Source organism: Schistocerca cancellata, chromosome 4, assembly GCF_023864275.1.
Source record: "Schistocerca cancellata isolate TAMUIC-IGC-003103 chromosome 4, iqSchCanc2.1, whole genome shotgun sequence".
NCBI lineage: Eukaryota > Metazoa > Arthropoda > Insecta > Orthoptera > Acrididae > Schistocerca > Schistocerca cancellata.
In genome coordinates, this window is record NC_064629.1 from 137,172,520 (window position 1) to 137,187,377 (window position 14,858).

Here is a 14,858-nt window from a genome sequence, read left to right on the forward strand (position 1 = left end):
TGTGTGTGTGTTTGTGTGTGTGTGTGTGTGTGTAAGCGCTTACTGTGTATCGCTAGATAATTCATTGATTGTTTGACAAACCAGTTTAGAATGTTCGTTGCGTCTATGACATCACCTTTGATTAGCGACAGTGTATCATCTGCAATACTCAACTTTCTTCGTACAAGGCTGTTTGGTACTGATTAATTTTTGGTCCAAGCCATTTATGAATGCATCAGCTATGGGACTGGATATGCAAAATAATGACTTTTCCCTCTGACTACGTTTAGTATTTAAAGTAAAATACTCGTAATTCTTATTGAGGAGTAGGTGAATTGATTATTATACAGAAATGAGCACATAATAATTTGTTTATTTACATGTCTGTATGTCTTATAGATTATATGTAGTAGTCTTCTGAAACCCCAAAGTCGCTTATGAATAACCTTGTACATATACACATACATTATTGGAGATTCTTAGACGAACCCGTGATGAAACATACTGTATTTCTTTTAATATTCTCTATCTTTTACTAATATTACCTTATAAGACAAGCAAGACACAATAATCAGTAGACCGAGGGTCGTTTAAGATGCACTATTTGATCTAAAGTATCCAGCCACATATTAGTGGATAATAATATGATGTATGCCCACCCTTCGCATTCGTGATCGCTTCCACTCTGCTGGGCACACTTTCAGTGAGGTGTTTCAATGTCTATGGAGGAATGGCAGCCCAATCTTCCTCAAAATCAGAGTACAGAGAAGGTAGTGATGTTGACCTTCTAACTCAACCAAAAGACGTTTCATTGGGTTCAGGTCGGGGCTCTGGGCAGACCAGTCCATTTCAGGAATGTTATTGTCCACAAACTATTGCTTCACAGATGTTGCCTTATGACAGCGTGCACTGTCTTGCTGACGCAAACAGTCGGCATCTCCGAACTGCTCCTGTTCTGTACCCAGTACACAATGGTGTTAAGTGAAGTGAACTCATATCCTTCCGCAGTTATGGTTTTCTGAACCACCATAAGGGAACACACACTAACCACGAACAACACCCCATACCATAACACCACCTCATCCGCACTTCACTGCTGACATTACACGTCAGGCAGCTAACATGCTCCAGGCACTCGTCAAACCCAAACACTTCCATCGGACTGCCACAGGGTATGGCGTGATTCAAGACTCCACATAAATCGCTCCCAGTCATTCACTGTCCATTGACGTTGCTCTTTGTACCATCTCAAGGGTCGTTTAGCTTTGCTACAGAAATGCGGGCTATTGAGGAGCTGTATAATTTTACCACTGTAGCCAACATAATTATACTGAAAAGTTGCAACAAGTCATGTTATTATATAAACGAGTAAGAAGTTTAAGCTAAATTAAATTGAAAAAATCGGATTTATATACCACCTCAAATATTTATTCCAACGCATGTACTCAACACCTCAAAACAAAGATCTCCAAGATCCTTTAAAATTTCTTCTGTAATAATATTGTTACGATGTAACGATGTATATTCTTTGTGCTTTGTGATAATGTTTCTCTTCTGCTATATGATTCTTGCACCTAGTAGTTTCCCGACACCATATTTGTTTACAAAATATGACAGTATAGGCTACATGTGATGTGTTACGGCAGTGAAATGAATCTGTCACCAATAGAGGTACTCTGTGTACTTATTTTATTTTTACCATTAGATATACGTTTAATTTTTTTGTCAAAAGAAACCCAAAACCATGTTCTGAAAGTGTTTTGTTTCTGCCACTAGACAATGTTACAAGTGCCTCAAAAAATCGTAACACAAACACACACACACACACACACACACACACACACACATACACACACGCACGCGAGTCATACTAACAAATGTAGATCCAGCTAACGATGGAGGTTTAAAACTTTGAAACGCGTCGTGGAGATAAATAAGCAGCGACTGGTAACAGTAAACTTGTTTGATTTAAACATTTTGTTAGCGGTACTGTTGTGCCGGTGTAGCTGACTGGAAATGTATACAGACAAAACTGCTCTTTGTACTGATGGTCGGCTGTACTGGTTGTGAATGTACCTCTGAATGTTAGACAAACGATGTGCATCAAACACGATGGTGCGCAAGCCCATTTCAGCATTGCTGTGAGGAATCATCTGAGAGCTGAATCTATGCATCGGCCCTGTGGGCTGGCCACCTAGGTCACCTGACCTCATGTGTCTGGATTCCTTCCTCTAGGGGTATATGAAGCAGCTGTCGTATGAAACCGTTGTAGAAGAACTCTTCGCCAGAAATGCCGTAGCTGCTGGTACCATTGCGGACATGCTAGGAAACTGCAAACGGACACGACAATCAATGGCTCGACGATATACTGCGTGCATACAGTCCAATGGTCACACATTCGAGCAGGTTTTTGTAAGTGCTACTGCTGTAATAAGTATGGTAAACTACCTTGTGCGTAAATCGTCCCTACCGTCAGAAACTGGCATTGGGGAATATATATTGACTTACCAAAAGAAAGCGCTGGCACGTCGATAGACACACAAACAAACACAAACATACACACAAAATTCTAGCTTTCGCAACCAACGGTTGTCTCGTCAGGAAAGAGGGAAGGAGAGGGGAAAACGAAAGAATTTGGGTTTTAAGGGAGAGGGTAAGGAGTCATTCCAATCCCGGGAGCGGAAAGACTTACCTTAGGGGAAAAAAGGACGGGTATACACTCGCACACACACACATATCCATCCACATATATACATATGTGCGAGTGTATACCCGTCCTTTTTTCCCCTAAGGTAAGTCTTTCCGCTCCCGGGATTGGAATGACTCCTTACTCTCTCCCTTAAAACCCAAATCCTTTCGTTTTTCCCTCTCCTTCCCTCTTTCCTGACGAGGCAACCGTTGGTTGCGAAAGCTAGAATTTTGTGTGTATGTTTGTGTTTGTTTGTGTGTCTATCGACGTGCCAGCGCTTTCGTTTGGTAAGTCAAATCATCTTTGTTTTTAGATATATTTTTTCCCACGTGGAATGTTTTCTTCTATTATATTCATATATATATATATATATATATATATATATATATATATATATATATATATATATATATGACGTTGTGTTAATCCTGTACTAATCTGAACGAATAATTTCGAGCACCCTATAATTGAAAACACAGGGTTATCAGTTTACTAACGTTCATGATGTAACACTTTCCATTTACGTCATTGTACGAAAGAAGGTTAGTTTCACTTGTCTGTTTCCGGTTTCATTCACTACGAATCTGTTAAAACGTGTCAAATATTCGACATGGCCTGAATCACATACAGTTTTCATCATGTAGTTACAGCGCAGCTGAAGGATGGAAAGTTGCAGCCACCACGTATCTCGCAGCAGCGAGGTGTGGCGTGGGCGTCATAGCTGATGACCATGTCTCTTGTGTTTACAGATGTTCGGTTCACCGAGCACGCCGGTCCTTGAGAACCCAGAGTACCAGACGCGCTGGTACTTCAAGTACTTTCTCGGCAAGCGTAAGTACCAAGATGGAGAGATTTCTAGCGGCGCTTGCATGTTTAATTCAGTGGTTGTCACGTTAAAGGGAGGCAAATCTGTTCCCGTCCTTCCCACCGCCTCGCACTCTGCTGGTATATGATCAAAGAGAAAACGTTTAACAGTACCTCTGGACAGAAAGAATTCTGTCGTTTTAGTGACGATTCGTGCCAGTAAACATTCTAACTTTCATCAATAATTACAGTCTAAAGCAATTTGGAGAAGAAGAGTGCTCTTGTTACTCGGCGAAAAGAAGCATGAAAACTGCGGAATTTATGTCCCATAAATCATTAATCAACGAAATATACATTCAATGTATTTAGTTTTTCATTTGTGTTCCAAGCTAATAATTACACGCAGTTCATGTCATGTGGGAATCCACTGAATGATTAAATATTTTCTCATATACTAACAACTCTCTCAAGCACATCTACATTACCTGAGTTGAAGAAATTGCATGATTGCTCTCCATCCCTTTAGCGTCACATCTGCTACTTTTTTAGAGACTGAGTGAGTGAGTGAGTGAGAGAGAGAGAGAGAGAGAGAGAGAGAGGCGGGGGGGATATACGTTAATAGAAACAAAAACGTGCCAGTAAACATGGGTCCGCAGACAACTCATTTCTGAGATAATTACTAATCTATGCTAACTAACCGTGACCCACATCACTGTACTGTGTTGTCCTATTTGGTACAAATACACACGTCTCTGCAGTGAGTTACGAATTCTTTGAAACATGCCCGAATCACATATTAAATCTTGACAAAGATGGAAAGAAGATTAGGACTCGACGTTCCGTCGACAACTAGGTTATTAGAGACGGAGCACACGGGTTGTTTCAGGGATGCGGAACGAAATCGGCCGTGCCCTTTGGAAGGAACAATCCCGGCATTTGCTGTAGCGATATAGGGAAATCAGGGAAAACCTTAATCTGGATGGTCGGACGCGGATTTGAACCGTTGTCCTCCCGAATTGGAGTCCACTGTGCTAACCACTGCGTCACCTCGATCGGTAATCTTGACAAGAATCTACAATTCAGTGCTCCTGCTCTTCATCTGTACCGGCAGCAGTGCCTTACATTTCACTTTTTGAGATGACCCCAGATCGAGATTCAGGTCAGAAAACCTTGGAGGGCGGGTTACAGGCCCTTTGCAGACTATAACGTCAACATTTTTTTCTTCCTTAAAGCCAGCAGCGTAATATATCCCGTATGTCAGATAATGACACGATTATTCGAAATAATGCAACAACCAAAGATAGTCGTGACAAAATTTAGTTAGTAAAATAATATCGCTGTTCATGCACATAATCTTTGTAAACATATTACGCCATAACACTTGAACTGTCAAACCGTAATTAACATATTATTTTCAATATATTTACGTCATTTACCATCTTATCAAAACAGGGACAGTTGTAAGACAGTTCACTAACGACGCAATATCAATCTACACATCAGTATAATATAGTCACTTTAATATAAGTGACATTCATATTTATACACGTTCACACCATAATTGTATTCGCAGATACTTGACAATGGTGAAAAACACCGAAACACTCTGTCGTGAATAAAGACTAGTTATTTTAAGCAGCTCTTCTGGCGCGTCTTCCTAATAATTTGAATATTTTTAGCATGGTGCAGCAGAGTCAGCAGCTGTAAAATGTAATTATGATAACTTTCAGCTTACAGTTGCATAAGCAAAGAAACTTTACCTGGGTTTCGGCTGTAATAATGTAGCCTTCTTCAGAAATGTCACAATATAAAATTAAAATTAAAAAAAGCCAGATATTGGCCTTGTCAGACTTAAAATGTTAGTACTACAGTACACAGTCATAAGACTGCGACACTTCTACTAATGTTTTGCCGATAGGCCTTCACAAACAGGCCTGACCGGTGGGCCACGGGTGCTGAGTCGTAACGGCGCCACGGACAGCCAAGGTTGCTACACAGAGACGGACAGCGACGCAGGGAGCTTAGCTAGTGGTCGCGCGCCTGCACGTGCGGAGTGATACTGACTTAAAACCAAAAAATCTTAACTGAGATTATTTTGAAAAATAGTTTATTACAATAGTTAGGACTATTAATGGCATTAAAACCCTTAATCACTGAAATTATTGTTCCATAAAAGGTAAAAGACATAACAAGTGTACTGTACATAAGTAAGAATAAACATTAATTGATAACATTATTTGTTACTGCAGCTAAAACTGTTTCTGGCAAATAAAACATAATAACTGAAGTTACAGTTCTATGAGAGACAAATGACATTATATAGCGTGAAGTAACCTTTTAATAAGAAAAGGCCATACGTTAAGGTTAACAGTGCTTGAAATATTTGGAACTTAGCTAAGAATTAACGCCTGTGAATGATAATAAGGACAATTGTCTCATACAGGTTAGCGGTTACATATGCAATATGTGATCAGCAATTAATACATAAGAAAACCAGTAGGCTGTATGTCATAGCCAGCTATTGACGTAGTGAGAAGATCATATAAAATAATGGATTTATCGGACAATAGGTGCGTGCAGCGCCACAAAACATTATGAAGACATTGTAGCCTGTGGAGTTATATGCAAACTTATGTATACTAGGTACCGCTTATAAATATCACTCCACTAATTTTATTTCTATCCTGTTTATAGGCAAAGCCTCTTACAAAGTAGGGCGCATCTTAAAGAGTCGAGGCTTTAAAGTCACTAATAATAGCCTTAAAAAGAACCTAATCCACTCTCTAAGTAACACTAACGATAAATTATCACGCCGGCCGCTGTGGCCAAGCGGTTCTAGGTGCTTCAGTGTGTGACGTTCTTAGATCAGTTAGGTTTAAGTAGTTCTAAGTCTAGGGGACTGATGACCTCAGATGTTAAGTCCCATTATGCTTGGAGTCATTTGAACCATTTTTCATAAATTATCACGATCAGGTGTTTACAAATATACCTGTAGCGAATGCCCTAGTTATTACATAGGTCAGACAGGAAGAGCTTTATCGGCTAGATACAAAGAGCATTTACCCACAAAAAGTGGAGATGGCACCCGTGGCTGGACATTTTCAGAACATCTAATCCAAATGGCCCATGCCCCTGACCCACTTATAAACACAGAGCTCTTAAAGCAAGATGCTTAAGGATACAGGCTAGATACACTCGAAGAAATCCAAAGTTTCAAACACCTCCTCTATGATAAAGATAACTTGCTTAATGACCAACTGCAGTTGAAAAATAAGAACTTCTTCGAAGGATTTCAGCCCTTGTTTCGTCTACCATGATGATGCGGGACTTCCTATGTCGCCCGATGCCAGTGCCCTCTTATCTTTATATTTACATACGCATTTCACGTAATCGTTGTTATTTTCTACGAGTTTAAGGCTTTTCTATAATTGATACTCGTCAAAAGGTGTATCTCTAATTATGAGCTTCGTAAAGATTGCTACACATGAATTCTTATAACTGCCTTTATAATGACTTGTGGCGTGGTACATCCCTACGTACTACTTATTAACCCGTTAAAACTAACACTGTATACTGCTTATTATCCATTGCTTATTACCCACGACATACAGCCTTTTTGTTCTTATAAGTAGCTTCGGGTATTTCCCGGTTATACACTGCATATTTAATACACTAACCTACGTTCAATGCTGTTTCACAATTTGTTATACATCAAATGGCGTATTCCCATACAAGAGCTTCATAAACTTTGCATATAACTCCACTGGCTATAATGCCTTCATAATATTCTGTGGCGCTGCACGCACCTATTGTCCGATAAATCCATTACTTTATATGATCTTCTACTTATGTCAGCAGCTGACTATGACATACAGCCTACTGGTTTTCTTATGTATTAACTGCTGATCACATATTGTATCTCTAACCGCTAACCTGTATGAGACAATTGTCCTTATTATCATTCACAGGCGCTAATTCTTAGCTAAGTTCCACATATTTCAGGCACTGTTAACCTTAACTTATGGCCTTTCCTTATTAAAAGATTCCTCTACGCTATATTATGTCATTTGTCTCTCATAGAACTGTAACTTCAGTTATTATGTTTTACTTGCCAGTAACATTTTTAGCTGCTGTAACAAATAATGTTATCAATTAATGTTTATTCTTACTTACGTACAGTACACTTGTTATATATCTTTTACCTTTTATGGAACGGTAATTTCAGTGACTTGGGGTTTTAATGTCATTAATAGTCCGAACTATGGTAATAAACTATTTTCCATTATAATCTCAGTTAAGATTTTCTGGTTTTAAGTCAGTTATTACTCAGCACGTGAAGAAGGCTACATTATTATAGCCGAAACCTAAGTAAAGTTTCTATGCTTATGCAACTGTAGGCTGAAAGTTAACACAACATCCTAGTAATCCTTTACAGGTTATCCATCCTGGAACACACTGGCGCGTTATATGTCGTCTTACGTCAGCAGTAAAATGTGCCCACTCACGAATGCACCACACTCCCCAACCATCGGCCCATGGGTCAAATTTGAGTTCAGAAACATGGGGACGTTATCGAAAAGTTTATATTCCAAATACTAAGTAAAACAATATTTTATACTCTACTCAGTGGTCGCTCATAACCACACAGTAGCAGTTATCTCGTTTGCGTACTCATGTTTACTGAGACGTTTTTACTTCTACTATGGCATATTGTAAGCCGTGCTAGTTTTCGCTATTCATTATGATACACCCTGTATAAATTACTGTGAAACTGCCATAACGCCTATTGTTAAAATTATACTGTGTATGTAATTCAAATTTTATGAGGAAAGGTGAAATGATGTCGACCTGGCAGTGTATGAGTAAATTTTCAGGTGAAACCGCACGTAGTCTCTTCTTAGGCAGAGTACTTTGTCCAGTTCTTGTCCACTGACATGAAGAGACAGACCAACTTTTCATCCACAGTAACAAACCCACGCACAAAATCACGTGAATTATTTTTGAAACCCTCCCAGCATTGGTATACTTGTTCTTTTATGGCCTACATTCTGTAAATGTGTAACCCACCTCACACAAATCATTCTCACTGTTAATTCTTCAGACGTAATATATTCCACTCTTTCTTCTAATATGGTTATTTCATGTACCTTTATTCTGCGATCAAATAGCACATTATTGTAAGCCCTGTCGATGTTTCCATCTGCGCTTGCATGTTTTGGACATTCTTAACGTAGTTCATCTCCAAGAGAAGTACTTCCACATCCAGTGTTTCAATTTGACCGAAACAGACACAATACGACTCCAACGCAAAGCTTTGAAAAAACTGTTTCGCAAATCAAGTTACCACATTATTTACTTTATTACGCAGCATGAAACAATATAGAAAAAGTAGTTTCTATCAACACCATTTCCGTACCAGGCCGAGAACATTTAACCCAGCCATCATATACCATCTAGTGATTAAAATATTATTGTGTGTTCCAAATTTTATTTCCACAGCTCCGTTATGTTGTTGAGCTTACATTTAATGCCAAGGAAGTATTCACAACAATCATTTCAGCGTTTCGTGTGCAGGTATTGGTACGAGTACTGTTCCTCAAATGGACCCAATGAGCACAATTTCGTAACAGAATAAAGGTGTAGGTTGACATAATTTCTAAATATACTGTATTATAAGATCAAAGATCGAGTGTGTTTGAATGCAAATATATTTTTTAAGTGAAAAGCAGCTGCTTGAGTGTATAATAATGTTTACACTCCCTAAAAAGCGATTTAGTTTATCTGACTGCTTGTAACATCGACACGTCTATCATCATATAACTCCGTTGCTACAGCAATACTACTCTCTGTACCCTAGCTGTCATTCGCTTTAGGTATGACGTCACACCGTAAAAGCAAACAGTGCAATATACGGTGTATTAATCCTTCGAGTACTATTGTTTTCTGCCTGAATCCACCACTTTCTTCTTCTTATTATTATTATTATTGTTTTTTTTAAGTATCAGTTCCTTTACCATGAAACCACCGACAGTTTTGCAATACAGAGACATCTAGTGGTACACTAGTTCTTGTATGAACGTAGCGCACTGTGTCAGTCACTTATTGCTTTCGAAGCAACAATCAGCCCGGATATTGTGCTATGTGATTGTAGCAGATTGCGGCATGCGAACTTTTCTTGTCGTGGCCGAGTTGAGATCATTGACAGTGAAAGTAAGCATATGTAATGTTATTATAACGTAAATTAGAGTTTGTACTACTGCTTTTACCAGTAGTTTCGCAATGAAACTACTGTGGCAGTAGGTAGTTTGAGCGTGTGTATCATACGATTAACTGAGCCATCAGTACACCATTCCTGATCCAAAAGACAGTGGCCGTGGCTTTCTACGAAGAAAATGTAGGGCACTATTTTACGAGTTATTGTGATGAACTGGTTTAGCTCATTGAGTAACTGATGTCTTGTCTTGTAAGTCTCATACGAACGCCACGTCTCATGGTCCATAACAATTTGATCAAGGAAAGACCACCTTCGTCTGTGCACCACAGCAGCAACGTGAGAGCCGAACGTATTCTGGGGCAGCATGACAATCATCAGAAAGAAATCTGGGCAAGCAACAAGTAAACCTCTTCCATTAGCCCAGTTTTTCAGTTGCTAAGTCGAAGAAATGTAGTTGTAGAACGTAAATAGAGTGGCCAGATTTTTAATTGTGAGTCTTTCATTTGCTCTAAAAATTTCAGTTGTCTCAGAGCACTACCATTGATGGTATTATCTTCATAAAGTGCACAAATTTAACAGTGAGTAGCTTTTCCAACCGTGCGCACGTCATAGTCGGCGTATTTGTAGTTGCTGCGGCCATTACAAACCTTTGTCACCCAGGGCACAATGTCACAGCGAACTTGGCTCTCGGATTACTAGGTCTGTACTCCTACAATATTCCTACAGTAAATGCCGCTAAGTGTTTTCTTTCTCGTGTTGTATGCAAATGGAAACTATTTTGAGAATTACCCTCGTAGGACCATCCAAGGGTAATCGGTCTGGGTATCAGCAATTAATGTGTCCATGCGTGGATGATATCGTACAGCATATCCCTGGTGTGGACACCAACGTTGCCTGGGTAGTATTGGAGTTTTGCTGTCGTTAACGCGCGTATGTTATGTAACGATATGAATGAAGCGTGACCGGGAATATTTCAAAGCACTATATTTTCAGAACATATGAAAAACTATTTGTACACACGGCACTGTTCATTTTTTGCCACTTTTTTGACAATGTTTTAATATCGTTAATAAGAGATTTGCAGGAAACCTATGGAGCCAACTGCGCACGATCTATTCTCACTGCTCACTCTCACAAATAACAAGAGGAGCTATCTAAAGTTGCGAACTGCAATTTCCTCAGTTACCGTCTTTTAAGGGCACCAACATGCAGTCTTGCTTTGTCGTCGTGTATCGGTAAGCTGTCGACTGAACTGTTGCGTTTTTTGTCTTTGCCGCTACGGCGAATCGAATAGAAGCAGCACATAATAGAATACTAATTCTCGTTTGTGCTCCATCTATCTCTGTACCTTTACTTCGAAACTGTCAGTGTAATTAAATATGATTCCTTTTTCATCTTTCCGAGATATAAATTAGACCCAAGGAACTCTTGCTATAGATATAATAAAAATAACTAAGAAAGATCACTTGATATAATTGTGGATTTTCTTATACGTCTAGTAATTATTTACGTATGTAGTAGGCCATGCAATCTGCGTCACACAGTTTTGCTTAATGTTCTCCTGTTACGAGGCATGTTCAGAAGGTAAAAGTACTAGATTTTTATATTTTTTTAGAAGAAGTGAACCTGGTACCTGAAAATATATTACGGGATATTGTTGATACACTTGTTGACTATTCTTCCACGTAATTATCACCCTGTTCAATGCACGTAGTGAGCCGTGATAGAAGCTTCTTTACGCCTTCCTCGAAGAAATCTCCCGCCAGCTCCTTCTCCCGCTTCAGAACCCCGTTCTGCACCTGCCCGTCGGTTGATATTTAATTCCACTCATTTGTAAGTCAGAAAAGCGAAAAGAAAATAATCTGAAGGCACCAAGTCGGGAAGGTACGGGAGGGCGGGTTCAAAACACCCCAATGAAATGTGTCCAAGACCGCCTTATGGCTGTGTGAGGATGACCATTGTCGTGCAACAAGTACACCGCTCTCGTCAGCATTCTCCTTCTTTTGAATGTTCCATTTGAGTTTTTTAGGGCCTCGTAATGTCGTTGTGCGTGGATGGTCTTCGCCTGGGGTAGAAATTTGACAAAAATGATGCCTTTGAGGTCCCAAAACACTGGCCCATGATGTTTTTGCCCGAAAGTGTGATTTTGAATTTTTTAGAACATGGGGAATAGGTGTGACGCCACTGTGGCGACCATCTTTTTGTGTCTGGCGTGTCATGACCCACGCACGTTTCATCTCCTGTCACAATAGAGCTCAGAAAATCTGCACCTTCCAATTCAAGTCGCTCAAGAAAATCGCCGGCGCTATTGGCTCGATTCTTCTTGCGCTGCTCCATCAGGCATTTTGGAACCTATAATGCCTACAATTTCCGGTATCCCAACGCTTCTGTGACTGTATCGTGTAAGAGAGTTCATGATAGATGTGGGAACATTGCAGAAATTTCATCCACTGTCAATCGGCGGTCTTGACGAATAGTTTCCTCGATTTTTTGCACCAACTCATCAGCCCAAATGGAAGGTCTTGTCGCACTGCTCAGTTCGTCATGAACATTTGTTCTGCCTCCACTAAAAACCCTACATCACTTAACACCCTCGTTCTGTTCATAACATCTTCGCCGTAAACCGTTTTGACCGAGCGGGGTGGCTCAGTGCTTAGCACACTGGACTCGCATTCGGGAGGATGACAGTTCAAACCCGCTTCCTGCCATTCTGATTTAGGTTTTCCGCGATTTCCGTAAATCGCTTCAGGCAAATGCCGAGATGGTTCCTCTGAAAGGGCACGGCCGACTTCCTTCCCTTTCCTTCCCTAATCCGAAGGGACCGATGACCTTGCTATTCGGTCCCCTCCCGCAAATCAACCAAACAACCGTTTTTATTCGCGAAAAAATTTCGGCGGGTGTTATTCCTTCCGCGAGTAGGAAGCGAGTCACATCACGTGGTTCGCACTTGGCGGAATTTCTTACCGACACCTTTCACGTAACTGTAAACTACAACGTAAGGTTACGTACTACCGTATTCGTGCGATGCTCACTCTGGTCATGGGATTCCCCCCTCCCTCCTCCACTCAGTGTTGCCAACCCTCAAAAAACCACAGCCCGTTATGGTCACAGTAAATTTACTTTCTGAACGTGCCTCGTATTTATTTTCTCTGCAGTTCATCAGAATTACGTGGGATCTGACAGCGAGAAGGTGCCGTTCTTCCTCTCTGTGGTGCTTACTGATGCAAACAACCAATGCGTCCCACAGTATCGAGTAATATTGTGGCGTAAAACGGTAAGTATCACACGTAAACGTTGTTTTCCTACTAACTGCAAAAGAACAAAAAAATCTGCATCTGTCTTTGTGAATCAAACATGTGGTTACCTTACTCTTTCACTATTTCTAATAATTTCTGTGGTACTAAATACTCGACATTTCAGCTTCATTTGGTTACACACTTGACTTGCTATTCATGTGTTTCTTCTGAATTTGAAGAGGAACACAATTGTAGTTTCATACTAACGTGCAAAGTGTTGCACATGTAAAGAGATTGCAGACGTAAGCGTTTACTTCATCTGTACCTCGAATATCTATGCCACGTGTTGAGATTTGCAGCATTTAGCAAGCCACTGCTGATATTGGCATGACCAGTAACTTTCACCAGCAGGAAGGTACTACCGCCCGGAGGATGGTGAGTTACATTCGGCGGAAGGGTGAGTGTGGAAGGTGGGTGGGGGAAAGATGGAGGGGAAGGTGGCGTCCGAAAAGTGCGAAGACCCAACAGGAAGAAAAACAGGCCGATGCCGATGATACCTCGATCACTGCAGCCCCGTTGTGTACCGATTACGGCTGGAGCAATGACGTCTGTAACACAAAAGACTGTCTCTTATATTGATATTAATAATGTTCCGATAATTGTACATTACCATACAAACCTTTTCGCCACAAAAAATGACGCTGTCGACAGCCTAGTCATTAGGTCAAAGAATCACACGTGGTATTAGGAAATCGATTATTATTTGAGTTGTCCCATACTTGCAGTCAGAATGTAATAAATGTTTTCATTGTGGAGCAGTCGGCACATCTGCTATGTGTGTTTGAAAAAAAAAATACATTATAGCATTCATTGTTAAATGTGAACAATGAGATACTTTTAAAAAAATATCTGGTAGAACTCCAGCCTGTGCAACATGGTCGTTTGGTAAGCCACCAAAATACACAAGTTATTCGTTATCCATTCGATGAATATTCTGCGACTTTAAGTTTTAAGAGGAACACTGGTTCAGGTGTGACTATCCTGCTGCACAATCTGTACCGCGTGTCGTTCGCTTACTAACTGATCGATACTCTTTCTCTCCTTCCCTTTCTTCCCTGAGAATAAGTACAAAATGCTCCATACTTGGAAACTATTGGAAAACGATCCTGGAAACTCTTTAGAGCTAACATTACAATTTGGCCTCGTTACGGGTAGGTATAAAATTTACCCTTATGGAGAGAACTTGAAGTTATGGTACTAAGAGAAACGGTGTTTGTTTCGAAGGCGTCCATATCACGACAACTGCTGCTGATAATTAGATATTTCCTTAACAATGGAGGAAATTTCTTGGTAAGTAAGTAACGATTTTTTATTAGGCGGTACAATGTGTAAAAAAAAGAAACACTGAGGTACGTATAAATTGAACAAAAATTATTAAAACCGTAACTTATTGAAAAAGCAAAACAACTGACTCTGAAGTTGAATATATTGTTATCAATGTGGTAGTGCACAAAAGTGCCATATGCACACCAGCAAAACTGCAATACTTAGTAACTCTCTTATAAAGTTGTCAAGAACAAGTCGCAATTTGAAAATAACAGCAACATTGATAAACATATCTCTACGAAAAAAGGCTTCCACTGTTCACATCTTAACGCTAATGAAAATGAGCGAAGCATGCAATCAGAAAAATATTTAAACGCCCGTCTTCTTAATGAAATTTCGTGGCACAAAATGAAAATAATTTTTACAAAAATTTACATTACTTCTCCTTGACAGCTCTTTCTACACCACAGAGGATTAACAGGATAGATAATTTCTGTGTGTGCTTGGGTGATATTTGTTAAATTTTATTGTAGATTAAAATTACAGTAAAATTTCAGTTATGCATATGACTGCGTGTAGCCATTTATTCACTGAGAAAAGAAAATGTTTG

At 39.8% G+C, this 14,858-nt stretch overlaps 1 protein-coding gene across 1 annotated transcript in view; it reads left to right on the forward strand.

The window, feature by feature from the left end:
- LOC126183925 (GTPase-activating Rap/Ran-GAP domain-like protein 3) overlaps window positions 1-14,858 on the forward strand; it is a 662,070-nt gene that overhangs the window by 441,382 nt on the left and 205,830 nt on the right. The window contains exons 4-5 of the mRNA XM_049926272.1: window positions 3,418-3,499; window positions 12,842-12,960. Coding sequence (XP_049782229.1) covers window positions 3,418-3,499; window positions 12,842-12,960 — 201 coding nt within the window. The remainder of the gene's footprint in view (window positions 1-3,417; window positions 3,500-12,841; window positions 12,961-14,858) is intronic.